This window comes from Dromiciops gliroides, chromosome 1 (genome assembly GCF_019393635.1).
Source record: "Dromiciops gliroides isolate mDroGli1 chromosome 1, mDroGli1.pri, whole genome shotgun sequence".
Classification (NCBI taxonomy): Eukaryota; Metazoa; Chordata; class Mammalia; order Microbiotheria; family Microbiotheriidae; genus Dromiciops; species Dromiciops gliroides.
Genome location: NC_057861.1, coordinates 750063149 through 750088781, shown reverse-complemented (window position 1 = coordinate 750088781; position 25633 = coordinate 750063149). Strand labels below are relative to the sequence as shown.

Here is a 25633-nt window from a genome sequence, read left to right as displayed (position 1 = left end):
GTGATTTTCAGAAGTGTGGGAAATTCCCTCCACCCAAACAGATGAAATCAGGTCATTCTAGGGAGTTGTCAAAGATACAAAGAGGTTAAGTGACTTGTTTGAGGTCACCTAGATACTAAGTGTCAAAAGCAAAAGCTGAATTTGAACCCAAATCTTCCCAGCTCCCAAGCCCAACCCTTTCTCCACTGTACTGTGAAGCTTCTTATCTTGAACCCAATAACCAAATGTTTATTGTATTGAGCTGAGATGTCTAACAGGCAATTAAAGATACTCAACAAGAATTTAAGGACAACCTCTGGTTAGAGATACCAATTTAAGACAAATGTCTCTAGAGGTGATAGTTGAAGCTATGAGAACAGGAAAACTCTCCTGCTTACCTTTTTTTAATCTTCCCCAGCACCTAGAATTCCCAAATGCTCCAATGAAACTGTGATCTCATCAAGTGTGGCTGTTCCCTTCACAATTAATCAATTAATACACATGTATTAAGCCCCTCTATGTGTCAGACGCTCTGCCAAGTGCTGCAGATTGCAGCCAGTCTATGAGCACTCATTGTGCATGACCAGTACAGGGGTATAGCCAATGTGCTGGAGCCTTCCTCCCAAAGTCTGTCAGGGTGACAGCCCATCTTCTTGCTTGGTCATATGTGTCTTTGCTCTTTGTAGTTCCTTATTCATTATGGGCTGTGGTTTGCTCATTCCCAACATGGACTGCCCCATGGCATTCTGGGTAACAGGAGAGGGATAAGGACTAGATTGGGGATTTCATCAGGAGAGGAAACTCTCAAGTGAGGAAGCTCCTTCTACCAAGACAGGTGGACACCTGCTTTGAAACTTAGAGTCATAAAGATTTGCCAAGAGCTCTGAGAAGTTAAGTAACTTGCCCTGGGTCACACAGCCAGGCTGAGTCAGAGGAAGGACCTGAACCCAGATCTTTATCCATTGTGCCATCATTTTAATATTTTGGAGACTAGTGTACCCCTGACTCACTGAATATAAGTTGGGCTTTGATAAAAGGTAGGGGTTTAAGAGATGGAAGGGAGAAGGGAAAGCATCCCAAAGCATGGGGGACGGATGGCCAAGGCAAAGGTTCAGAAATGAGAAGTGGAGAGATGCGTGTGAGAAAGAGGATGAAGGCCAGTTTGGCTGTACTGCAGGGGGGATGAATGGGAGTAATGTGTAACACGTCCAGAAAGTGAGCCTGGGGTCAGGTTAGGAAGGGCTCTAAATGGCAAACAGAGCCATTTGTATTTTATCCTAGAGACAGTGAGCTGCGGGAACTTTTCCGAGGAGGGAAGTGACTTTGTACAGATGTATGCTTTAGGACCATCATACCAAGGTCTTAGACGTATGATCGTGGTTCCAATAACAGAAATTTGAAAGTCAGAAAGTAAAAGCATGTTTTACAAAGTCTATCAAAGCACTTTTGAATAGAGAGGGTAAAAGAAGATAGAAAATAAAGAAAAGTTACTGGGAGGGAATAGGATGGAGGGAAAGAGCAATAGTAACTGGGGAAACAATCTGAAGCAGAGGCAAGAGCAATGTGAGATGAGGAGGAGGAGGAGGAGGAGGAGGAGGAGGAGGAGGAGGAGGAGGAGGAGGGAGATGATGGTACTTACTTCGATGATCTATTGCAAAGAAAATTCTTTGTCAGGTATAAGGTACTATATAAATGTTAGCTATTATTGTTGTTGCAATAATCAATCTCATGGGTGTTTTTGTAAGGAAATTTCTCTTTAAAATACTATATAAATGCAGTTTACTATTTTAAAAAGGTGAGCAGGATGCTATCAAAAAAACCTGGAAAGACTCACATGAGCTGATGCAAAGTGAAATGTTTTGTATATAAAATAAAAGCAATATTGTAAGATTATCTGCTGCTAATGACAGTTATTTTTAGCAATGCAATGATCCAAGACAGCTCTGAAGGACTTATGAAAAATGCAGTCCATCCACAGAGTAAGAACTAATGATTCTAAATACAGATGGAAGTATATTTTGTTGTAGTTGTTAGTTCCTTTTTCTAAAGTTTTTTTTGTCTTCTATGTTTTGCATGACTGCACATGTATAACTTATATTGAATTGCTTGGGTTCTTAAGGGGGATAGGGAGGAAGAAAGAGAATTTGGAGCACAAAGTTTTAAAAATTGATGTTACAATTTGGTTTTACATGTAAGGTGGGAAAAATTCTAAATACATAAAATCTATCTATAAAATTGCACTAAAAGTAGATTTTATAAAGATGATGGATTTGATCTTGGACATGTTTGAGGCGCCACCAGAAAAAGTAGGTGAAACTATGCCCCATTCAGCTGGAAATGCAGGTCTGGATCAACTGAGAGAAGTCATTGAGAGAAGAACAGATTTTAGTGGGATCTATCCAGAAGGAGTTGAAGCCACCAGAGTGGATGAGATGGCAAATAGTCCAATTTATCTTTTATACAAGAGACAATCGAGAGCTATAGGAGCTTCTTGGGCTGGGGAGTGATGAGGTCAGACTGGTGCTATGGGGACATTGATTTGACAGCTGTGTTCAGGATGGATTAGAGTGGGGAGGGACTGGAAAAAATGAGATAGTCCTCTTGTTGTGGGCTCCCTCAATACAAAGCTTGCTTGGCAATAAGTGCCTCCATCACTGTGGTCCATCACAAATTAAAGAGTAGATTTAATTGTGGGCATCACTGATTTGTCACAAAGTCCAATTGGTTGGATAAGCCAACGGGATGTTGTGTTCTTTTCAAGTTAAGTTCTCCTCATACCAGTGAGTTCATGAAGTGAATGGGTTACAAGAATTCGTGAACCCTGACCTCCCAGAGTTACTAATATTGCTACCCTTAACATTCAGTCACCTACTCAATAACTTGTGTCAGTGTCTTTCTAGGTTTCTCTGTATTTATCATATTCATTTTTTTTACAACACAGTAATAAACCTGGAAAGACTTACATGAGCTGAATTAAGTGATCAGAGCCAGCAAAATGACAAAGAACAAGCTTGACCCCAAAGAAGAGATATGAGAAGACACCTCCCCTTATTGCCATTGCAGGGATTGGCGGGGGTGGGGGGGGTCCATGAGTATGGAACATCACATATGTAAGGGTGGAGTTTAAGCTACCCCACACCATTTTACTTCTGATGTCTTAACTAGGCTAAATCAATGAGTCAAAAGCCTTGGATTAATTGGGAAAAGTTCAGTTCATTCAGAAGTGAACTTGGTGAGTTGAATGCGTCATAGAAAACATTTTAAATCTGAATGTATCCTCCCAGGGACCAAGGTGGTATAAGGTAGAGCACACCCTTTGTTGGGGTGAAGGAGGTAATGTTTTGTTACTTATGCTCTTGCTATAATTCTTCAGTAAATATCCCTTTTTAAAAACTGTTTGGTATTAATAGGTTAGGGATTGGGGTGCTAATCACTGATTCAATCAATAATATAGAGAACTGGGAAAATAGTCTTCGAAACTGGCAATTAATATTGAGAAAACAAAGGAATAGGGGTTTAAACCTGTTGCTTTAGAAAATAAACCTACAGAAGGTTTTGGTGGGGTTTTTTGCCCTTTCCATGGGTGGGGAAGGAGGGAGAGAATTTCGAACTAAAAATAAAATAAAATTGGATTTAAAAAATAATTTTAAAATAAAAAGGATTTTTAAAAAGAAAGAAAACAGACCCGGGAAAGACTCATATGTACTGATGTAGAGTGATGTGAGTAGAAGCAGAACAATTCACATAATAACATCATTGTAAAGCCAATTTTGAAAGATTTAAGAACTCTGATCAGCACATTGGCCATTATTCCAGAAGTCTCAGGATGAGGAGTGCTTACCCATCTCTTGATAGGAAGGAGGTGTGTTCAGGGTGCACACTGAGGCATTTTTTTGGACATGGCCAATGCAGAAATTTATTTTACTTGACCCTGCATATTTGTTACAAGAGTTTTATTTTATTTTTCTTTTTTCAGTGGGTGGGAGAGAAAATATATATTTTTGTTAAAAAAAACAAAATACAAACTAAGGGGCAGCTAGGTGGTGAAGTGGATAAAGCACTGGCCATAGATTCAGGAGGACCTGAGTTCAAATCCAGCCTCAGCCACTTGACACTTACTAGCTGTGTGACCTTGGGCAAGTCACTTAACCCTCATTGCCATGAGAAAAAAAAGAAAAGAAAAGAAATGATGAGCAAAAAAACCCAACTAAATAATTTTTAAAAGAGAAGAACCTCAAAACTCCCTTCAATCCATCAACAAACATTTTTAATCAATGTTTGTTTGGTTTTTTTAATGTCCTATTGTTGCTTTTTTTTCCTCTTCCCCCATCAGGCCTTGCCTGGTAACAAAGAAAAAAAACTAAGCAAAAGCATCTAATACAGAAACCTTGTCTTAGCATTCATTTTAATAGTCTAGCCTAGTTCACACACACACACACACACACACACACACACACAGAGTTCTCTACTGGGAAAGAGGGGGTGTGTTTCATCTTCCCCAAGACCTTCGCTGGGTTTTCCATTACTCAAAGTTCAACTTCATTTTTGTGATCTTTTCATTTACAGAGTGGTAATCAGTGTATAATTCTCAATTCTACTTATTTTATATGAGTTCATACACATTTTTATGTTTCTCTGAATTTTTCATATTTATCATTTCCTACTGCACAATGAATGATAATCCATTATATTCACAAACCCTGAGTTTTTTTCCCCACAATTACTACCTAATCAGTGGGCACTCACTTTTCTTCTAGTTCTTTGCTACCCTAGAGAGTGCCAGTAGAGAAATTTGGGCATCCAATGTCCCTCTTTGCCTGTCATTTTCCTTATTAGAGTATATGCCCAGTAATGGCATTCCTGAATATGGATTGTTGAATCATTTTTCCTGCATAATTCCAGCTTGAAATCAAGAATGGTTAGACCACTTCACAGCTTCACCAACAGTACATTAACATACTTATCTTCCCTCAACCCCTTCAGTATTCACCGTTCCTATCTTTTTTCATTTCTGCCAACTTGTGGGAAGTGAAGTAAAACATCGGAGTTGTTTTTTGTTTCTCTTACTGTTAGTGATATAGAGAATGAAGTTTTTTTGTTTCTTTTCTTTTGGTGGTGGTGGTGGTGTGTGTGTGTGTGTGTGTGTGTGTGTGTGTGTGTGTTCATTAGTAGGTTCTTTTGATATTTGCTAGTATCCTTTGCCCACTTGCATATGAGGGATTGCTTTTGGTGTTACATAATGCTCATTCCCTGTATATTTTGGGTATCAGACTTTTATCTGTGATGTTCCTTTGTTGATTTTATTAGAATAAAAGCTTTTTAGTTTTATGTGGTCAAAACTGACCGTTTTATCTTTTATAAAATTTTCTAATTCTCATTTTATTGAGAATTGTCCTTTAGCCATAGTTGAAAAGCATACCTGGTGTTATTCTCTTCTCGTTTTTTTTGTTTTTGTTTTTTTTTTAGGCAATGGGGATTAAGTGACTTGCCCAAGGTCACACAGCTAGTAAATGTCAAGTGTCTAAGGCCGGATTTGAACTCAGGTACTCCTGAATCCAGGGCCAGTGCTTTAACCACTGCGCCATCTAGCTGCCCCCTCTTCTCATTTTTTTTCAAGTCATATGGTATAAATATTGGTATGATCCTAATTTCTCCCAGCAGTTCTTTTCAAAAAAGGAACTAATAGACTCCAAAGTGATCTGATTTCATCATTTTGATGACAGCCTTTGAATTCGACTTTCACCGCATCATCCAGCAGTGCAGGTAGGAAGCTAGCTGATCTTCTTTAGGTCTACCTCTCACCTCTTAGCAGTGTCTCACCATCCTAAGTAAGCTGTGCCCCTCAATCTAGCTGCAGGGAATGATGACTTTTCCTTGTAAGAAGGTAGGAGCCTTCCTGATGGGTAAGGGAAAAAGTGGGGAAACCATAGGGTCCCATAGCTGTTCATATTATATCCAAGTGTGTAGGAAATGCTGCCTAAGAAAAAACTGTCCATGTTGAGAGTGTTTTCAGATCTCCTCTAACCTCAGCTGACTGTCTCCCTTTGGGCATTGGCTCTACAGCATTGCCCTGAGCTCCCTTGACAGATTCTCTTGTTCATTAAAAACTTTCTCCTCTCTCACTCGCTCTAGGAAGGGTAGCAGAGGATGGTAGCAGGGAGTAGGCAACTGTTATGATGTTCCTGAGAGAAGTGGCAAATTGAATCGTAGGAATGGAAGGGGAATCTAGTTGAAGATTAGAACCTAGACGGGAGAAAGGTCTTGGTTGCTAATAATCTCAGAGTGAGTTTTATTTCAAGAATTTCTTCTGCTCAAATATGCACCAGGCTTCTTTGCTCAACGGCAATAAGAATTCTTGGAAAGGGTTGGGGGAGGGAGTCTTCTGGTGAATTGGGAGAGGGGTAGCTTGTTCTATTCTCTTATGCAGCCAACTACCCATCAACATCAGGGGCTATGGAGAAAGACATCTCAGCTGCTGGTGCCTACTTTGCCCAGAATAGCAGTTGAACTCATCCTGGGTTGTCCAATACCCCTCTTCTTTGGGGGATTTTTGTTTTTAACCTGCAGCAACTAGGTGTAGATTTCTTTGACCATTGTCCAGAGCTAGACAGGATTTACTTGGAGCTACATAGTGAGTGAATTCCCTTAAATACAGAGCAGAAGGTCTTCAAAATATTTTGGATCTGTGAGCAACAGCAGGTGACTGAACAAAGTAAGATGGGCCCTATCCTTGACTGTTTCTTTTATTCTGTGATGAAGTCAATAAGCCATTGTACCTGTTGTCCCCATCATATGCCAAATGTCATGGTGGGGAATAGGTAGTTCAGAGGTCTCTCTATTCACTGTTTTTTGTAACTGATAGCAGATACCAACTAGATAATGGGAAAATAATATAGAAAGAGTAAAAGATTTAGTAATCTATAAAGGATAACATGCTCACAAGTTATAATAAATCAGGGAGCAAGCTTACTAGGAAAATTCACATTCTGTCTCTGTTTATATAGACCTTGTTTTCATGGGAATTTGTGTCTGGCTTCCTTTTGGGGTTCTTTGGAGGCAATTGGGGTAAAGTGACTTGCACAGGGTCACACAGCTATTAAGTGTCTGAGGCTGATTTGAACTGGGGTCTTCTTGACTCCAGAGCCAGTGCTCTATCCAATGTGCCACCTAGCTGTCCCAGCTTCCTTTTGAAGAAGGGATTTTAATTGGTACTTAAAGGGAGCCAGGGAAGCCAGTAGGCAGAGATGAGTAGTGAGACCATGCCAGTCACAGGCAACAGCCAGAGAAAATGCCTGGAGTGAAGAGATGGAGTGTTTTGTTCACGGAATAGCCAGGTGACCAGTGTCACTGGGCTGAATGTGTCAGGGAGGAAGGCAGAAAAAGACTGGAAAGATAGGAAGGGGCAGGTCATGAAGGGCTTTGAATGCCAAACAAAGTATTTGGTCCTGGAAGTGATAGGGAGTCATTGAAGTTTACTGAATAAGGGAAAAACACAGTCCATGCTGTGCTTTAGGAAAATCACTTTATTCGCTGAATGGAGCATGGATGGGAGTGGGGAGAAACTAGAGGCAGGCAGATGTCCCAGGAGGCTGCTGTACTGGTCCAGGTGTGAGGTGTAAGGGCTTGTAGCTGAGGGACAGCAGCGTCAGAGGAAAGAAGGGGGAAATGATGAGAAATTATGCTTGGGAGTACCCCCAGAACCCTACAGGAGAGATGTGGCTGGTCTTGTTCTGGGGGGATGCAACTCACCCATGTGAATGGGAGTTTGGACAGCATAAGTGTATGGACAACATAAGTAAAGTGCTTTGTGAACCATGAAGAGCTCTCTTATCATAGTTTAATCATAATCGGAGCATTTTCTTCATTGTTTGATTAAACATCTCACATCCTTTTCACTTATCCTCCCAAACGTTGGAAACGGAAAAGGGACAGAGGTTGAACATCTTTGTTTATGATCGAACCTATCCCAATACCAATCAGCACAAGAGCTGTGACCTGCCACTCTCAGACCCAGACCAGTTCTTCCCTCCTTAGGTAACTGGTACCCAAACCCCCAACCCTCCCAGGAGCTCCCCATAGTGATCCCAGACTCAGTGTGGACACCTGGCCTGCAGCTCAGAACTCCTATGCTCAAGAGATCCCCCTGCCTCAGCCTCCTGGGCAGCAAAGATTATAGATGTGCACTGCCGAGCAGAGCAGAACTATAAGGCTTGAGAAATAGTCTTACCTGCTGTCCATTCCAGTGCCCTAGTTTTACAGATCAGGGAACTGGACTCTGACATTTTAAATAACTAGGCCAAGATTATGCCAATTGTTTCTTCTCTCTACTTTCTTTTTTATCCTTTTCTGAGTCAGCTAAATGGCATCAAAGAAAGTGTGTTGGACCTGGAATTAGGAAGACCTGAGTTCAAATCTAGTCACAGACACTGTATGACCTTGGACAAGTCACGTAACCACTTCTTGCCCCAGTCTTCTCATCTGTAAAGTGGAGAAAATAACAGCACTTATCTATCTCCTAGGGTTGTTGAAGCCATAAAGTGAGATATTTGTAAAACGCTTTGCAAGTGCCAAAGTGTCATATAAATGCCAGCTTTTTGTTCTTTCTCATTCTTCCTAAAGGTGCCTCCCAGAATTGCCCTGAGTTGGATGGAGTGGTGTACCCTTTAATTCCAGGCTGATTGATGCCATAGGCAAAGCTAATCCGGACTCTGCATTGTGTCTGATACCAAAATGTCGAGTCCAGGGGAACCAAAGAGGGAGGGAGGCAGGAGGGGGCAAACCAGCCCCAGGCAGGAAGTTCAAGTGCCTCTTAGAGGTGGGACCTGGCCTCTGAGTATCCACTGCATTTTTAGCACAAGCCAGATAGGGAGACCCATTTTTTAAAAAATCCCTTATTGAGATTTCTCTGACCAGTGCCTATGAATAATGCACTTAACTGAACTGTGTTTTTCTGAGGTGCACCTGTGTGTCCTTCTTATTTGTGACCGTGTGTGTTATTATTCAGGGAAGCCATCTCCTTGACAATGCTTGATGCAGCAGCACCCACAAGTGGCTGCTTAACATAGGTTTGGACAGTGGTGGTGATGATCCCATCTAAGAAAAAAGCCTGAAGTGCCACAATCATTGGAAATCACAAGCCAGAACAGCCCTTGGCGGGGATCTAAGCCAAACCCATCACTTTACAGACAGAGAAACTAAGTCCCACAGAGTTAACCAATGAATCAACAAGACTTATTAAGCACTTCTTTACTGTGTACTAGGCATTACAGGTGCAAAAAGAGTTTCTTCCTTTAAGGAGTCTCCATTATGTACACAGAAGGGACTAGTCACAAGTTACAGAGGGAGTTACCAAGGGATTTGAATCCTGAGAGGAAACTCAGGATTCAAACCAAATTTTGTGTTCTCCTGACTGCATCATCTGGAGCAGTATAATTGAATAAGATTAGGCTTTGTTTGTTTAAAAAAGAAATTTCCAACCCATAAAAAAAATCTTTTGGATTTTTCCTAAATTCTAATAGCTTAGGACCAAGTTAACGTTTTCCACATTGGGTAATTCCTTCAGACTGTGCAATAGGCTATAAGATCTGAAATCTAAGGTGTGCACGGATACTTCCAGGGATTGGGATTTCCTTAGTTCCTTGCTTCAAGAGCTGGCACTTTGAGGTTTGCTAAGCGTTTTACAAATATTATCTCATGTTATCCTCATAACCACCCTGGCTGTTTTTAGGTGCTATTATTATCCCCACTGAAAAGATGAAGGAACTGAGTCAAGCAGAGGCTAAGTAACTTGCCAAGATCGCTCACCTATTAATGTCTCAAGTCACATTTGAACCCAGGTCTTCCTGACCCTAATCTCATCTGCCCCATGGATTTTCATCCATGTCCTTCCATCATGGAGGATCTAGCCAATAAGCAGGAAGCCCCCCTAAAACGTGACAACATGTAAAGCTTTAATGTTTACATAGATTACATTATGCAAATTAAAGCTCAGGAGTCATCCGCTATATGAGGACTTGATTTTTGTTAGTCAGTTAAGAAATGTTTTTAAAGCACCTACTATGTATCATGAAGCGTACTAAAACCGAGGGATATAAAAAGAGGCAAAAGACAGTCATTGGCCTCTAGGATCTCGCGATCTAATGAGGCAGACTACGGTAGAATAAACTAAAAGGGAAAAATCGGAAACAATGAACTGAGGAGAAGGCTTAACGGTAAGAGGGTAAGAAGGAAGGTTTCCTATAGTAGGTGAGCACTTGGTGCTCTCGAATAAAGCTTCTTAAGCTGTGGGTCGCGACCCCAGATGAATGTGGGGGTCGCGAACAATTGGGCAGTACATGTTTGTTTTTTATGCCCATACACCCGGAGTCGCGTGTGGGAAAAGTTTAAGAAGTCCTCTAGAAAACTGTCCAAAACGAGGCGCGGTTGGGAGGTGGTGAGGCCATGGGTGCCCTGCTTGTCCCGGTTCTTGCAATGCGATGCCCCCACTGTGCCCTTCTATCAAGGAGGCATTTCTTGCACGCTTGTGCACACTTGTGCACGCAGCGATTGCACTTTCATTCATTCCAGTTTCCATAGATTGGAAGCCCCTCGGAGACAGGTGTTTCGCTCGTCCCCCAGCGCTGAGCAGAGGGCTCGGCATACAGAGGGTGCCTAAAAAATACTTGTGGATGGACGGGTCACAGGTTGTCTTTGTCTGCTCCTGGGCAATGTCGCTCCTTACGGGCAGCGACCGTCCTCTTTTTGCCCGGCCCAGCGACCGGCACCCACCCGACAGCCTCTTTCGCAGGGCCGTTCCACAGATGGAATACCCGCTTCCCCGGCCGGGGCAGGTAGGGATCCCCTGGAGCAGAACCAGGCTCCCGGACGAGCCTCGGGAGGTGGGGCTGGCGCGGGGAGGGGGCGGGGACAAAGACGGGGCGGGGCCGGCCTTCGAGACGCGCCCCCGCCCCGCCCTCTCGAGGCCGGAGCTCACCCCCGAGTATCGCCGGCTCTGATTGGCTGCGAGCTCCGGCGCCGGCGGCCCGTGCCTACGGCGCTTGTTAGGAGGGAACCGCTACGTCGGAGGAGTCTGGGGAGGAGAGAGAGGTGCTTGCGGAGGCATCGGTGACCGACGTGCGGAGACAGGCCGGGGCTCGTGCCTTCGCGGGGCCATGAACCTGGGGTAAGCGGGGCCGGCCGGGTTCTTTCCGAGGAGCCGAAAAGGAACCCTCCGCGGGCGGGCCGGGCCGGGGCCGCTTTCGGAGCGGGGCTCCCGTCATCCCCCGGGGCGGACTTGGGGGGTGTCGGGGGAGACTCGGCACGTCAGCGGCCCGCGGCGTGACTGAGCGCCCCCTGTGTGCCCGGGGAGGGCGGGGAACCACACGTCACCGCCCCGCTGCGGAGGCCGAGCGCCTACTGTGTGTCCCTTCAGGAGGGGAGGGGGGACCAGCCCTGATAAGGAGCCTACTGTGTGCCGGGCCCGTCCGCCGCCGGCCGCGGCCTCGGTGCCCGGGGTGGTGCCGGGCATGGAGAGACGGAGGCGAAGCAGACTCCGCCCGGAGCCGGGCTCGGGGCCGGCTCTGCCCCGCGTCTGCCCCAGCGCCCTCGCTGCTGTCCGCAGAGGGGCCCGAGGTCTCCGGCCCGCGGCGTCCGGCGCTGCTGGGCACACCGGCGGGACCGAAGCCGCCCCCGGAGCTTCCCAGCCTTTATTAGGCGCTTGCTGGGTGCCCGGGCTGGGGGGAGGGGGGAAAGAGAGAGGCACACACGGAGCATCCATGCCGGCCCATCCCCTTCAGCTCCTGTCAGTGCCCTCCCCTTAGTTTGGCGGAGAGGTCGGACCGCCTGCCGAGGCTGAGCCCTCGGGCAGGCTTTCTGCCGGCTTCCCTCCCCATGGTCATGTGGCCAGTCCTCCTGGGTATAGGTCAAGGTCTGCTCACACCCACTGTGTGCATCTCTCTAGTCTTCTTTATGATCTTTAGTCTAAGAGTCCTCTGTATTCCGTATACTATATACCACCTGTAGAACATTAGAATTAAAAAGATGGACCTTTGTTTCCCTGCCCCCACACCCCCCTGCTGCCAGCGCCCTGCCGCCTCCTGCTTCAGCCAGCCTTCTTTCTCTGGACCAGACCTCCGGGATCCAAGCTGTAGCTCTTCACCTTGGCCCTGGGGCTGGCCATCGTGGCTGGACAACCCAAAGACTCTGCTTTACATCCTAGTAATCTGCTTCTTACTCTAAGCACAGTAATCAAACAGTAGTGCCATTGATTCCAGAAAGCCTGCCAGTTGATCAATTGATTGCCTTATGGATCAGCTCTCTGTGACTACCTCAACCACATCACCCTTTGGACACCTCCACCTCCTTCAGGTGTTGTCCACCTGTAGTGCCTCACTTTTTATGTTTGCATACTAGTACACTTACGCGTGCTTCTGCTGTTTCCTCTAACAGAAAGCATGTAACTGGAGGGCAGGACTGTTTGCTGTGTGTCTTTGCATCCACAGCACTTATTAGTCAAGTGCCTGGCACAGAGTAAGTGCTTAATTAACTAATTTTAATCCATCTACCCATTTATTCTTGGGAAACTTAGATGTGCAGTTTCCTGAAAGCAAATAAGAGAGATGGTCAGTTTCTTGAAAGTAGCCCAGCCTGCTTCCTCTTCCTTTTCAGTCCCAAGGCCAATATGTTGTCCACCTGTATGGATCTCCCCCTTTAAACTTTCCCTTTTGTATATACCTCCCAGGCCAATAAGAAAAGGAGCCTCTGAGCTTTAGTTCATAAAGGATCAGGTTTTATTGCTTGGGAATTAATTAGACCACAAAGGTGAAACCAGTTAGGGAAATAAGGAAGTAGATATACAGATGACTACTTTTAGCTCTAAGCTGAGTCTATGCAATCCCAGAGACTAAGCTAGTTCAAAGGAATTTAGGATTTTCCTTTATAAAACTCACCAATCCCAAAATGCCCACCAGGCAGAGAATCAGCATGCCTAAGACTGAGCACTAAACACCTGCCACCATGAGCCAGCCCTGCCTGAGACTCCTCCCTAGGCCGAAAGAGCGCAACGGCCCGCCAACCCACCAGAAGTTGCCTTGCCTTCTGGTGGAGTTTTCCTCCCACAAAAGGGGAGGTCTGGCGTTCCTTCAAAAGCTGCTTAGTAGCACGTGTGGTGTCAGGGTGGGCCAAGTGTGGCCCCTCACAAGTGATTCAGCTAAAATTTTCAATATTAATCTTTACCACAAATAATTTTTACCACACTGTACTGACTTTCTCAAATCTGCATAATGATTGACAAGTTCTGTTGTTGACCCAAATGTGTGTCATAATCTAGGCAGTAGACATTTACAACCCATAAAATAAAGGTGCTGGGGACCCAAAGACAAAAATAAAGCATCTCCCATCCTTGAGGAGTCTGTTGGGAAGATACAAGTAGGGCACAGATGCATAAATGCAAAAGCAATATGGAGCAGCTTTGAGGCTACCTGCATTCCTTATAGAAAGTTTGCACAGTGATAGCATGCTCTTCATTAATCATTGTGCTGACTGCTCCTTTATTTAGAGAATTTGAAGGTTTGTTGTTTTGCTCACAGCAGTCCTATGAATTAGGTTCCAAAAGGGCTTTTATCCCACTTAGGGATGAGGCCCAGGAAAAGGAAATGATTTTCCTCAGGACTCATGATTATATTCATTCATTCAGCAAGTGTTGTAGTAAGTGCCTTCAGTGAGCCAGGTACAGGGCTGGGCATCGTGGATACAGATGCTCAAAAAAGAAACCATTTCTGCCTTCCAGCTTCCATTCTCTCAGCTAGGAGAAACAATGTATATCCCTCCAGCTAAGTAAATGCAAAATGTGTACAGGGTTGTTTCAGAGGAACTTGGTCAGTTAATTCTGAAGTTCCTCCTAGCTCTGACACTGAATGATTCTCTCCCATAGGAAGTGAATATAAACCCCAGGGAATAGAGGAGTGTCTCCTCCTGCTACCTTGGATGTCCAAGGAATGGGCCACAGACCCCATGCAGATTTATTCGGCCCCGTGGGAAGGCATGAATTCTGGCAAGCAGGACGTGCCTGGTCCTTAATATGAACAAAGCAAAATATCCAGTGGAGGAAGGCCCTGAGGAAAAATGCTTTCCTAGGTAGGAGAAGAGGAAACAGCAAAGAAATGTCTTTTTTGACCCTTGAGACAAGACTAGTTGCTTCTAATCTGCTACCTTCTTCCCTTCTACTGCACCAAAGCTAAAGATATACTAGATCTTAGCTCACCCATTCCTCTGCCTCTAGGCAGGGTCTCTGTCCTTTGTAGATGGGCTTCTCTTCACCTCTTTCTTGTCTAGACTACTGAATTGGTTTCTCTTCTTTAAATCTGGTGATGACACAAACTTCTGTTGCTCGTTTCCAGCCCTTCACAATAAGGCTCCAGCTGACCTTTCTCAGCTAACTGCACATCATTCCACCCCACATATTCTAGCTTTCAGCCAAAATAACCTGTTGGCTGCTTCTCCATCTCCCATCTGAGTGCCTCTCCTTAGACTGCCCTGGTGCCTACAGACGTGCTCCTGGCTTCTTTCAAAGCCCAGTTCATGGCACTTCCAAAAAGGTCTTTTCTGATCTCCCTCAGCTGCTCATGCACTCCCATCAAATGGAGAGGAGGGGATGACTATCAGAGAGCTGCCACCCTGCCTTTGAGACAGAATTCCACCCCAGACTCTTTTTTGATTCCCTATCCAGATCTCTTTCCAGTGCACCAAATTGTCTCATTCTTTCATCATATCAGCTCACTGGTTTGCAAAGGTGCTTTGCTAGGCTGTGTAGAGGCTCCCTGATGCTCCCTAGTCTCCAGGAGCTTCCAGACAAGTAGGGCATTAAGGAAGATGCACCCAAACAATTCTCTACTAGATGAATTAGTCTTCCTGTGGATGTCAGTGTATCTACCAACCCTTCCCTCTGAGTCTTAGGAGTATTTGTGTCGTCTTTGGGTTGGCTGCTTAGCCTTTCTCTCAGAATAAGACTGAGCTCTCTGATCATCATCGATAAGGCCTTTTTTCTAAGCATAGTGACACCTTCTGTTTCTTTCCATTGTTCTCTGAGTTGCCATTCCTTTTGATTGTTCAGAGCTTCATAGCAACATGGCATCACCAAGAGAATGTCAGGTGTTGAACCTGTTCCCCTCCATGTGACTTCCAGTCCCTTCCACCCATAGCATTTTGTAAAGCCGTCACCCCGGGTTGCCTTCATTTCCTACTCAGGTATTGTGTCAAAGGGGAAATTGCACAGCCCAGACTGCCCATATGTGGTCATTAATTTTGGAGCCGTAGCAGGAAAACTTCCCAATTTTGATTAATAAGAGTAAACCATTTTCATTACAGTAGAGAACTCAGAAACAGTCACCAAGGACTGTTTCAGCTACAGACCTTTGGTGCAGAAATGCTGGGCTTTACCCAACCATTGCAATGTACAGTGTCTCTATTAAGGAAGTAAGGAAGCTTTTGTGAAAAGAAAAAGGCCTGCATTGCCTAGAACAACCATACTTACTGCCTGTCACTGTTTCTCAAAATCTGTTTACTTCTAAGAACAAGAAAAATGAATGAAAATGACAAAAGTCTGCTTACAGAGAATCAGAAACCCACAGAAAGCCCTGTGGCTCCATGCCCTTGTCTGTGAGGCACATGAAGGTTTAGCCACAGCATTCTTCTCAGCACAGCCCAGGGAGGCAGGTACAGTGCAGGCATTATCCCCACTTGACAGGTGTGGAGACAGGTTCCGAGTTTCTAAATGGTGGGGAAAAGGAGAATCAAAGCCCTCTTGGGAGTGTCTTGGAGGCTCCTGCTTTGGACAGAGAAGGATGTTTCCCAGTTTGTTCAGACTTCACTGAATAGTGACAAGAAAAATGTCTTCTAGTTTAATTGACTTCTCAGATAATACTAACAGCTCGCCTTTTTATTGGATACCTCACAACCCTCACATGAGGAGGATCCTTCAGAGATTATTCTCATGTTTTGCAGATGAGGAAAACAAATCCTCAGAATCTCCATTCACCCACAGTCACCCAGCGAGTGTGAGAGGCAGGCTTTCAGACTGGGGCTTCCTGACTGCCCTTCAGCCCCCAAATTCTATGGGACTGAGATGTGTCAGGGGTGGTGAGCTGGCGGTGGAGAATGGCTGTCCACAGAATTATTAACAGATACCTCTAGAGTAGTGGGTAGATCTTTGACACAGATGTCTGAGGTAGCTCGGTGGTACAGAAGGTAAAGCACTGGGCCTGGAGTCAAGAAGACCTGAGTTCAGATCCTGCCTCAGACACTCATTTAGTTGTGTGACATGTTACCTAACCTCTATCTGCTTTGATACCCTCATCTGTAAAGTGGGCATCAAAGCAGAACCTTCTTCCCGAGGTGTTTATGAAAAGTAAATGAGATAATGTTTGTAAAGCTCTTGGTACAAACAAGAATATCACATGATGAAGGTTCATGAGTACTTTGTGCACTGTTCTTTGGAGGTCGTACTCTACATCAGCATGGTCACGGAGTCCTTACAGTAGCAAACATTAGAAAACTTCTGGCAGCAAAGGTATTTGAATTGAAGGGGAGAGCTTCTCTTTCATCTACAACCCCCCCCCCCATCTTTCTGTTTTGGTTATTTTTTTTTTGGTAAAAGTTCATCAGATATTTAAATGTTTGTTATTATTCAGTCATTTCTGACCCTTCGTGACCCCATTTGGGGTTTTCTTGACAGAAATACTGGAGAGGTTTGCCATTTCCTTCTCCAGCTCATTTTACAGATGAGGAAACTGAGGTAAACAGGACAAAGTGACTTACCCAGGGTCATACAGCTAGTAAGTGTCTGAGGGCAAATTTGAACTCAGGAAGATGAGTCTTCCAGACTCCAAGCCTGACACTCTGTGCCACTTAGGGGCCCCAATACAGCTGTAAGCCTTGCTAAATAATAAAACATAATATCTTTATCGTCTTCTACCCTTTCCCTCCTCAAAAATGTTTTGCTGCTGACTGCCTCTCCCCCAATCTGCCCTCCCTTCTTTCACCCCTCCTCTTCTCACTTCCCTGAAGGGCAAGATATATTACTATACCCACTTGAGTGTGTATGTTATTCCCTCTTTGAGCCAATTCTGATAAGAGTAAGGCTCATTCACTCCCGTGCTCTTCCCCCATCTTCCCCTCTACTCCATAAGCTTTTTCTTGCTTTTTTTATGAAATACTTTACCCCATTCCATCTCTCCTTTTTCCTTTCTTCCAGTGAAATCCTCTCACCCCTTAATTTTATTTTAAAGATGTCATCATGGGGCAGCTAGGTGACACAGTGGGCAAAGCATCTGCTCTGGACCCAGGGGAACCTGAGCCCAAATCCAGCCTCAGACACAAGACACTCAGCAGCTGCATGGCACTGGGCATGCCCCGCAAAAAAAAAAAAAAAAAAAAAGATAATTAATGCTTTACAGATATCATCCCTTCATAATCAATTCCCACCTGTGCCCTCTTTCTAAATTTATTCCTTTCAGCTGCCCTAATACTGAGAAAATTCTTATGAGTTAGAAGTATAATCTTCCCATGTAGGAATGTAGACAGTTTAACCTGTTAATCTCCCTCATGATTTCTTTTTCCTGTTTGTTTACCTTTTTATGCTTCTCTAGGGTCTTGTATTTGAAAGTCAAATTTTCTATTCAATTCAGGTCTTTTAATCGTGAATCCCTAAAAGTCCTCTTTTTCATTGAAGTCCCATTTTTCCCCCTGAAAGATTATACTCAGTTTTGCTGGGTAGGTGATTTTTTTGTTGTAAAACATAATGTCTTTAACAGCTGATTGCAGGAACTTTCTTCAAGTCATCTTCTATTATTCTTCCCATTCTTACAGATTTTTCTGTTGATTTGGTGTCTAGTTTGTCCCCACTAATAAATTCATAGATGTTGAATCCTTGTTTCTACAAATAAAGAAAAACACATTTCTTTAGTGCTTTAAGGTTTGCTGAGCACTTTCCTCATTATCCCCATTTGACATGTGAGGAAATAGATTGGTCGAGGTTATGCACTGCCCCATGGCCACATAGTTAGGAAGTGTTGGAACTGAGGCCAGAACTAAGGTCTTCACACTTGAAGATCAATGTTGTTTCCATTATACCGTGCCTCACCTGACTCCAGATGTTTTCTAGTAAAACTAGCAAATCATATTCTAGGATTGTCTTTTTATTTCCAATTGGGTAATTCTAGTTTAAAAGCAATATTCCTTATTTGGGGTTCTGGGATACAGAGACTAAATTATCAGTAATCTCTACTTCTCTTTCACTTTGTCTATTCAAAATAAATTAAAAGTACTGTTGTCACTCATTTAGCCACTAAACATTTACTAAAGGTGCTGTCCTAAGTGCTGGAATTAGGGGTAGGGGTGAAGGGCAGGGTTCATTTGTATTTGACTGTGCCTAGCACAATGACTGGCCCTTTCTGAATGACCAAATGGTGTGAACAAATAGGAGACTTGGCCAGGAGTTCCCTGTCTCTGTAAAGTGGCGTTGGCTGCATGATGATACTTTGTAGGCTAAACAAAGGGCATTTTCTAGGAAATAAGTGGTTTTCTAGTGGTTTAGTTAATTCATTTCTTACAATTAATAACAGTAAAAAGAACAATTTACAGACTAGATGTAATTTACAAATCAAGTCCTATTCAGTGAGAAATGTCATGAAAACTTTATTCCTTGTAGTAAAACTATTTTTAAAATATTTGCCAGAACAACAAAGCTCAGCAGCAAGAGATAGAAAGAGAAATTTCATTTAAAGCAACAGTAGACAATATAAAATACTTGGGAGTCTACCTGCCAAGACAAACCCAGGAACTCTATGAACACAATTACAAAACACTTTTCACACAAATAAAATCAGATCTATGTAATTGGAAAAATATAAATTGCTCATGGATAGGCCAAGCTAATATAATAAAAATGACAACTCTACCTAAGTTAATTTACCTATTCAGTGCCATACCAATCAAACTACCAAAAAATTATTTGGTAGAGCTAGAAAAAATAATAAAATTCATCTGGAAAAACAAAAAGTCAAGAATATCAAGGGAACTGATGAAAAAAATACACAGGGGGGCAGCTAGGTGGCGCAGTAGATAAGGCACTAGCCTTAGATTCAGGAGGACCTGAGTTCAAATTCAGCCTCAGACACTTACTAGCTGTGTGACCCTGGCCAAGTCACTTAAACCCCAATGCCCTGCAAAAACAAAATAAAACAAAACAAAAAAAATACACAGGAAGGTGGGCTAGCCGTACCAGATTTGAAGCTATATTATAAAGCGGCAGTCATCAAAACTGTGTGGTACTGGCTAAGAAATAGAGTGGTGGATCAATGGAATAGGTTAGGCACAGGAGACACAGTTGTAAATGACTATAGTAATCTACTGTTTGATAAACCCAAAGACTCCAGCTTCTGGGATAGGAACTCAGTATTTGACAAACACTGCTGGGAAAACTGGAAGAGAATATGGCAGAAACTAGGCATAGACCAACATCTTACACCCTATACAAAAATAAGGTCAAAATGGGTTCAAGATTTAGACATAAAGGGTGATACCATAGATAAATTAAGGGGGGGGGACAGCTAGGTGGCGCAGTGGATAGAGCACTGGCCGTGGAGTCAGGAGGACCTGAGTTCAAATCCGGCCTCAGACACTTAACACTTACTAGCTGTGTGACCCTGGGCAAGTCACTTAACCCCAATTGCCTCACTAAAAAAAAAAAAAAAAAAAAAAAAGGAGAGAGGAAGGAATAGTTTACCTCTCAGATCTATGGAGAGGAAAACAATTTATGTCCAAACAAGAGTTAGAGAATATTAGGAAAAGCAAGATGAAAGGCTTTGATTACATTAAATTAAAAGGCTTTTGTACAAACAGAAGCAATGCAGCCAAAATTAGAAGGGAGGCAGAAAACTGGGAAACAATTTTCACAGCCAGCATTTCTGATAAAGGCCTCATTTCTAAACTATATCAGGAACTAAATCAAATTTATAAGAATCCAAGTCATTCCCCAATTGTGAAATGGTCAAAGAATATGAACAGGCAGTTTTCTGATGAAGATTTTGTGGTAAAAAGTGAAAGCTTTTAACAAGTTGGTTAGGATAACTGAAAGATGCCAGTTTTTGAAGGACTACCCATTCGGGGAAGAGACCGTGATGAACCACCCGTGCGTCTGCTAAGCACTCCACTTCTGGGGTGCGAGCTTAAAGGCAAGGAGAGAATGGAAGTGAGTTCTCTCTCTCTTTCGCTCACTCACTCCTAGCTGGCTCGCTCGGCACACAGACGCACGGGTGGTTCGTCACGGTCTCCTTATCTATTGCCATATGAAAAAATGTTCTAAATCACTATTGATCAGAGAAATGTGAATTAAAACAACTTTGAGGTACCACCTGACACCTATCAGATTGGCTAATATGACAAAAAAAGAAAATAACAAATGTTGGAGAAACTGTGGAAAAATTGGAACACTAATGCATTGTTGGTGGAGCTGTGAAGTGATCCAGCCATTCTGGAGAGCAATTTGGAACTATGCCCAAAAGGCGATGGGACTGTTCATACTCTTTGACCCAGTTCTACCACTGCTAGGTCTGTATGCCAAAGAGACCATAGAAAAGGGAAAAGGACCCACGTGTACAAAAATATTTATAGCTGCTCTTTTTGTGGTGGCAAGGAATTGGAAATCGAGGGAATGCCCATCAATAGGGGAATGGCTAAACAAATTGTGGTATATGAATGTAATGGAATTCTATTGTGCTGTAAGAAACGATGAGCAGGAGGAGTTCAGAGAAACCTGGAAGGACTTATGTGAACTGATGCTGACTGAGAGGAGCAGAACCAGGAGAACACTGTACACAGTAACAGCAACGTTGTATGATGAACAATGAGGATAGACTTGGCTCTTCTCAGCCGTGCAACAATCCAAAACAGTTTCGAAGAACTCATGATAGAAAATATTCTCAACATCCAGAAAAAAGAACTGTGAATTATGAATGCAGATTGAATCATACTGCTTCTACTTTCAGACTGGATTTTTTTGTTTGAGGTTTTTCCTTTGTGCTCTGATTGTTCTTTCACAAGATGACTAGTGTAGAAATATGTTTGATATGACTGTGCATATACAACCTTTATCAGACTGCTCTCCATCTTGGGAAGGAGGGAGGGAAGGGAGGGGGGGAGAAAAGAAAAATTTGGAACTAAAACAAATGTTGAAAACTATCCTTATATGTAATATGTAACTGGAAAATAATAAAATAAAATTTAAAAATATGTTTTTAAAAGTCTTAAAGAGTATAAACCCGTATGATTCGGATGACATTTACAAGAATTTTGTGTTAATTCAAATTGCAAAAATATTCTAATATAAGGATTTGTTGTTCCTTGAAAATAATACTGTGCAACCTTCTATTTTCATAGGGATGGATTAAAGCTTGAAACAGAGTTATTGGATGGGAAAACAAAGCTAATACTGGCTTCATATGGTATGGTGTTTTTATATCTATAATTGGCGTTAATATTGCAGAAGTCATCCAAATATACATATAAAACAAAAATTCTTTATGTTGAATTTTAAATGAATGCTTTGCCATTATATTTGGTACTATTTTGCTTGGCTCTCATTTACATTTCTACTTTTAAAATGATAGTGATGGGGCAGCTAGGGGGCGCAGTGGATAGAGCACCGGCCTTGGAGTCAAGAGTACCTGAGTTCAAATCTGGCCTCAGACACTTGACACTTACTAGCTGTGTGACCCTGGGCAAGTCACTTAATCCCAATTGCCCTGCCCCCGCCCCCCAAAATGCTAGTGATGCCCCTCAGTGCTTGAGAATTTGTTTTTATCTGGCTATTTGAATTAAATTTTAGACTGTTTATTTTGCCATTAATATTTGTGAATTTATAGAATTTAATATGGTTTATGAAGTGTTCAATTCATTAGCTTTAGGAGTAGGGCATCTTCCTGTTTCCTGATAAGTAACAAGTGAAATTTAATTATACATTTGTGTTTTTACATGTAGAGATTTATTGAATTTTAAAGAACTTAGTTATATTATTAATAGTTATATATTATTATATTATGCTCACACCTGCTGCAGAACTTCTGTGTGCATTTTCTAACTTCAATTTATAATCAATCTTAATGTAGAATTATTTTGGTAAAACCTTCACTTGTCATTTCTCAGGCATAGAGAATTACTATCATCGATGTATAATATGTCCTTTCCCATGGAATTCTCTGCCCTATTACTATATTACTGGAAAAATGGCTAAGATGTACAATAATATAACAATATCCTTCCCTGGCTCCCAGAAAATTATCTTACCTAAAAATAGCCCCTTTTTTTCCTTTTAAGTCTGCATATGATGTTGGGATTTCAGGTTCTTTCATCTGGTAATTGTGTCATACTTTAGAAACTGCTTTATAAGTCCTGATGTTAAATAATGAAATAATGCTTCTGATAACTGTAGAAATGAGCCGCTTTTCAGAGAAGATCTATAGTTATCTTTTTGATGCTAAGATTTCTACCTTGAAAATATTTTAAGAGCAATTTCAATAAAAACGCTTTCTGTCAGTATCTTAGCATTTTTTTCATTGATCACCTGTTTTTTCCTTTCTCTTTTGTAGAACGTAAACCAAAAACTGCCTTGAAGGTAAGCAAAATAATTTTTTACTTTGCCTCTTTGACAAGTGTCAAATGCAGTTCCTGAAAATCACTTCTATAAGTTTTACATTAAGAACAAGAGGATTTAAAAAAAAAAAGAACAAGAAGATTAAAGAGCCATCGAGAGGTCATCTAGGCTGCTTCCACGCCTTCAGGCTGATCTAAGGCCGAGCTGTACCACTAAGGTGCAAGTTTTATCTTTTTTCGAAAACACTTTTCTGGAGTAAAGAAAAAAAAAAGCATACTTTTACTTTAAAACCTATTTATGGGGCGGCTAGGTGGCGCAGTGGATAGAGCACCGGCCCTGGAGTCAGGAGGGCCTGAGTTCAAATCCAGCCTCAGACACTTGACACTTACTAGCTGTGTGACCCTGGGCAAGTCACTTAACCCCAATTGCCTCACTTAAAAAAAAAAATAACCTATTTATAAGTACCTTTATTTTCATTCTTTCCTTTTCCCACTGATGTTCTTGTTTATTCTCTAATGCCAAATCTCTTTTGCTTTCACATGATATTCTTCTTCCTTTCTTCAAAGAAATTCTGTGCAGTCACCGTGTCCTTACCTCCAAAAGAGTGCCCCTCTTAACTTGGCACTGCTCTACTGTCTATTCCCTTACCCCTTGCTCTTTTTCCTTCCTTTTTTTTGCACCTACTGCCACTGTCTGGCATGTAATTGGTACTTAATAACTGCTTGTCCACTTGAAATTCTTCTCTTCCAGAACTAATTCTTTGTGATCCCTTTTGCTGACCTGAGAAATCATTTTCAGTGCCTCTGTATGTCCAGCTCTGGACACAAGTCTTGCATTGCCATTTTAGCCCAGCCATGGTCCTAACTTATTTCTGAGATGGATGGATGGCTGGAGATATAGACATAGATATATAGTGCTTACCATGCCAAGCACTGTGCTAAGTGCTTTACAATCATTATCTCAGGGGCAGCTAGGTGGCGCAGTGGATAAAGCACCAGCCCTGGAGTCAGGAGGGCCTGAGTTCAAATCCAGCCTCAGACACTTGACACTTACTAGCTGTGTGACCCTGGGCAAGTCTCTTAACCCCAATTGCCTCACCAAAACAAAACAAAACAATCATTATCTCAGTTCATCCTCCCAAAAGCCCTGGGAGGTAGGTACTATTATGATCTCCATTTTAGAGTTGAGGAAACTGAGGCAGGCAAGTTAAAAGACATGCACAGAGTCTCACAACTAGTGAATTTCTGGCACCATAGCACCATATTTGAACTCAAGTCTTCCTGATTCCAGGCTTCCCCAAGCTGCCTGGAGAGGGTGGGGGGGAGGGTGTGTGTGTGTGTGTGTGTGTGTGTGTATATATATATATATATATGTATGTATAATATATATATATATATGTATGTATAATATAGCATATATGTTGTATATACCTATACATGCTTATGGTCAGGGACTATTTGGTTCTTCTCTTTTTCTCTGTATTCTATGACCCATAATAAGCACCAAATAACTGCCTCTTGGTCGCTTAATTGCTGCATGCTCTGGGTGCTTAGAAATGTTTAAGTAAGTGTGTTTGTTGCAGAGCATGTGATTGATCCCTTAAACCACACAGCAAGCTCAGCCACGCTACTTCGTAGTCAGACCTCTATAATCTCAGAATTTCAGAGCTGCTTGGGACGACTGGCTGTGTAGCCTTTGACCTCAGACGTCCACCAAGGCAGAGCCCATGTTCTCTTGAGGCAGACCATTCCGCTTTGTACAAGTCCAGTTACTAAGGAGTTGTTCCTGACAGCAAATGCACCTTCTCCCCATTGCTCCTGGCTCTGTTCTCTGGAGCCAAGCAGAAGAAATCAACCCCCCCCCCCCACCTTCAGCAAGATGGCACTTGAGGACACACCTCCCATCTCCTTCTTGAGGTTTCTCTCCTCAGGCTAAACGCAGCCAGATTCCTCAGCCAACCTTTGTGTGGCTTAGTGCGGTGTCCCCAGAAGAAAATCCAGTGTCCCAGATGTGGCCTGACTTGGGCAAGTGCTGAGGGCCAACCCCCTGCTCTTCTGGGGGAGGGGTGTTCCTGGAGGGCAGGCCTCTGCTGTTGTTGCCTAGGCGGGCAGTACCATTTATGGCAGCTACATCCCAGCACTTACTCAGTGAGCTTGCTGTCCACCAGAGTCCTCAGATCTTTTTCAGACATTTTCCCTTTGTTTTACTCAGGAAAGCCTAAGATTTCATACTTATCCCTATTGACTTTTATTTCTGTAGATTGAGCCCAATACTCTAGGCTATTAATATCTGTATCTTTCTTTATTGTGCCTTGAACTGTGCCTCAGTTGACCTTATCTGTACCAGCATATTATCTTATGGTCAAAATGAGGTAAACTGAGGCATAGTTTTGAGCACAATTTATTTGTGATTTTTACAGAAGAAGAAAATGATCACACAGGGAATGAGTGCTAGAGGTGTGATTTGAACCCAAGTCTTCTTGATTCTTAGGCCTTTCTATGTTGTCCCCTGGACATAGATTTATCAACATGTGTATAGTAACATAAAGGTAATAATAGATTATACAAATAAGATAATAAATCATGAAGAGCAGCACTGAAATGATATTGAACTAGGGCTATCTGTCCCCTATGCATTTAACTGTCATTTGAGGGTCCGATACCATAGTCTTTTCAAAATGCTTGGTCCTTTTTGTGAAAAACAGCCATGTATAATTTTTATCATTGTTATTCTAAGTCCTTTCTAGTAATAGGCTGAAGTGAAAATGTGCTTAAGACCATGGGCCATTTTAGAGAGAGACTGTAGGATTTAATGCAAGGGTGCTTTCTACCTCCAGACTTTTCACTTGCCTCATGGTCTTGTACTTGAGGTATTCTCACAGACTGAAAAAAATTTCACAAATGATTCATAGCCCTTTTCACTTAGGAAAGTCAGTAATGAGGTCCCTGTGGATTTTGTATCAATATTGCCTGGTCCCTGGTTTCTGTGCTCTATGCTTGATTCTCTCTGCACCAGGAGCTCCAAGCCCAA

General features: G+C 42.7%; 1 protein-coding gene across 3 annotated transcripts in view; it reads left to right on the top strand.

Annotated features, from left to right (window-relative positions):
* Positions 1-11017: 11017 nt before the first annotated feature.
* Positions 11018-25633, top strand: part of CCDC66 (coiled-coil domain containing 66) — a 50068-nt gene continuing 35452 nt past the window's right edge. For all 3 annotated transcript variants that reach the window (XM_043978650.1, XM_043978649.1, XM_043978648.1), the window contains exons 1-3: positions 11018-11140; positions 21391-21455; positions 22599-22624. In XM_043978650.1, the coding sequence (XP_043834585.1) occupies positions 11130-11140; positions 21391-21455; positions 22599-22624 (102 nt within the window). In that variant the 5' untranslated portion in view covers positions 11018-11129. The remainder of the gene's footprint in view (positions 11141-21390; positions 21456-22598; positions 22625-25633) is intronic.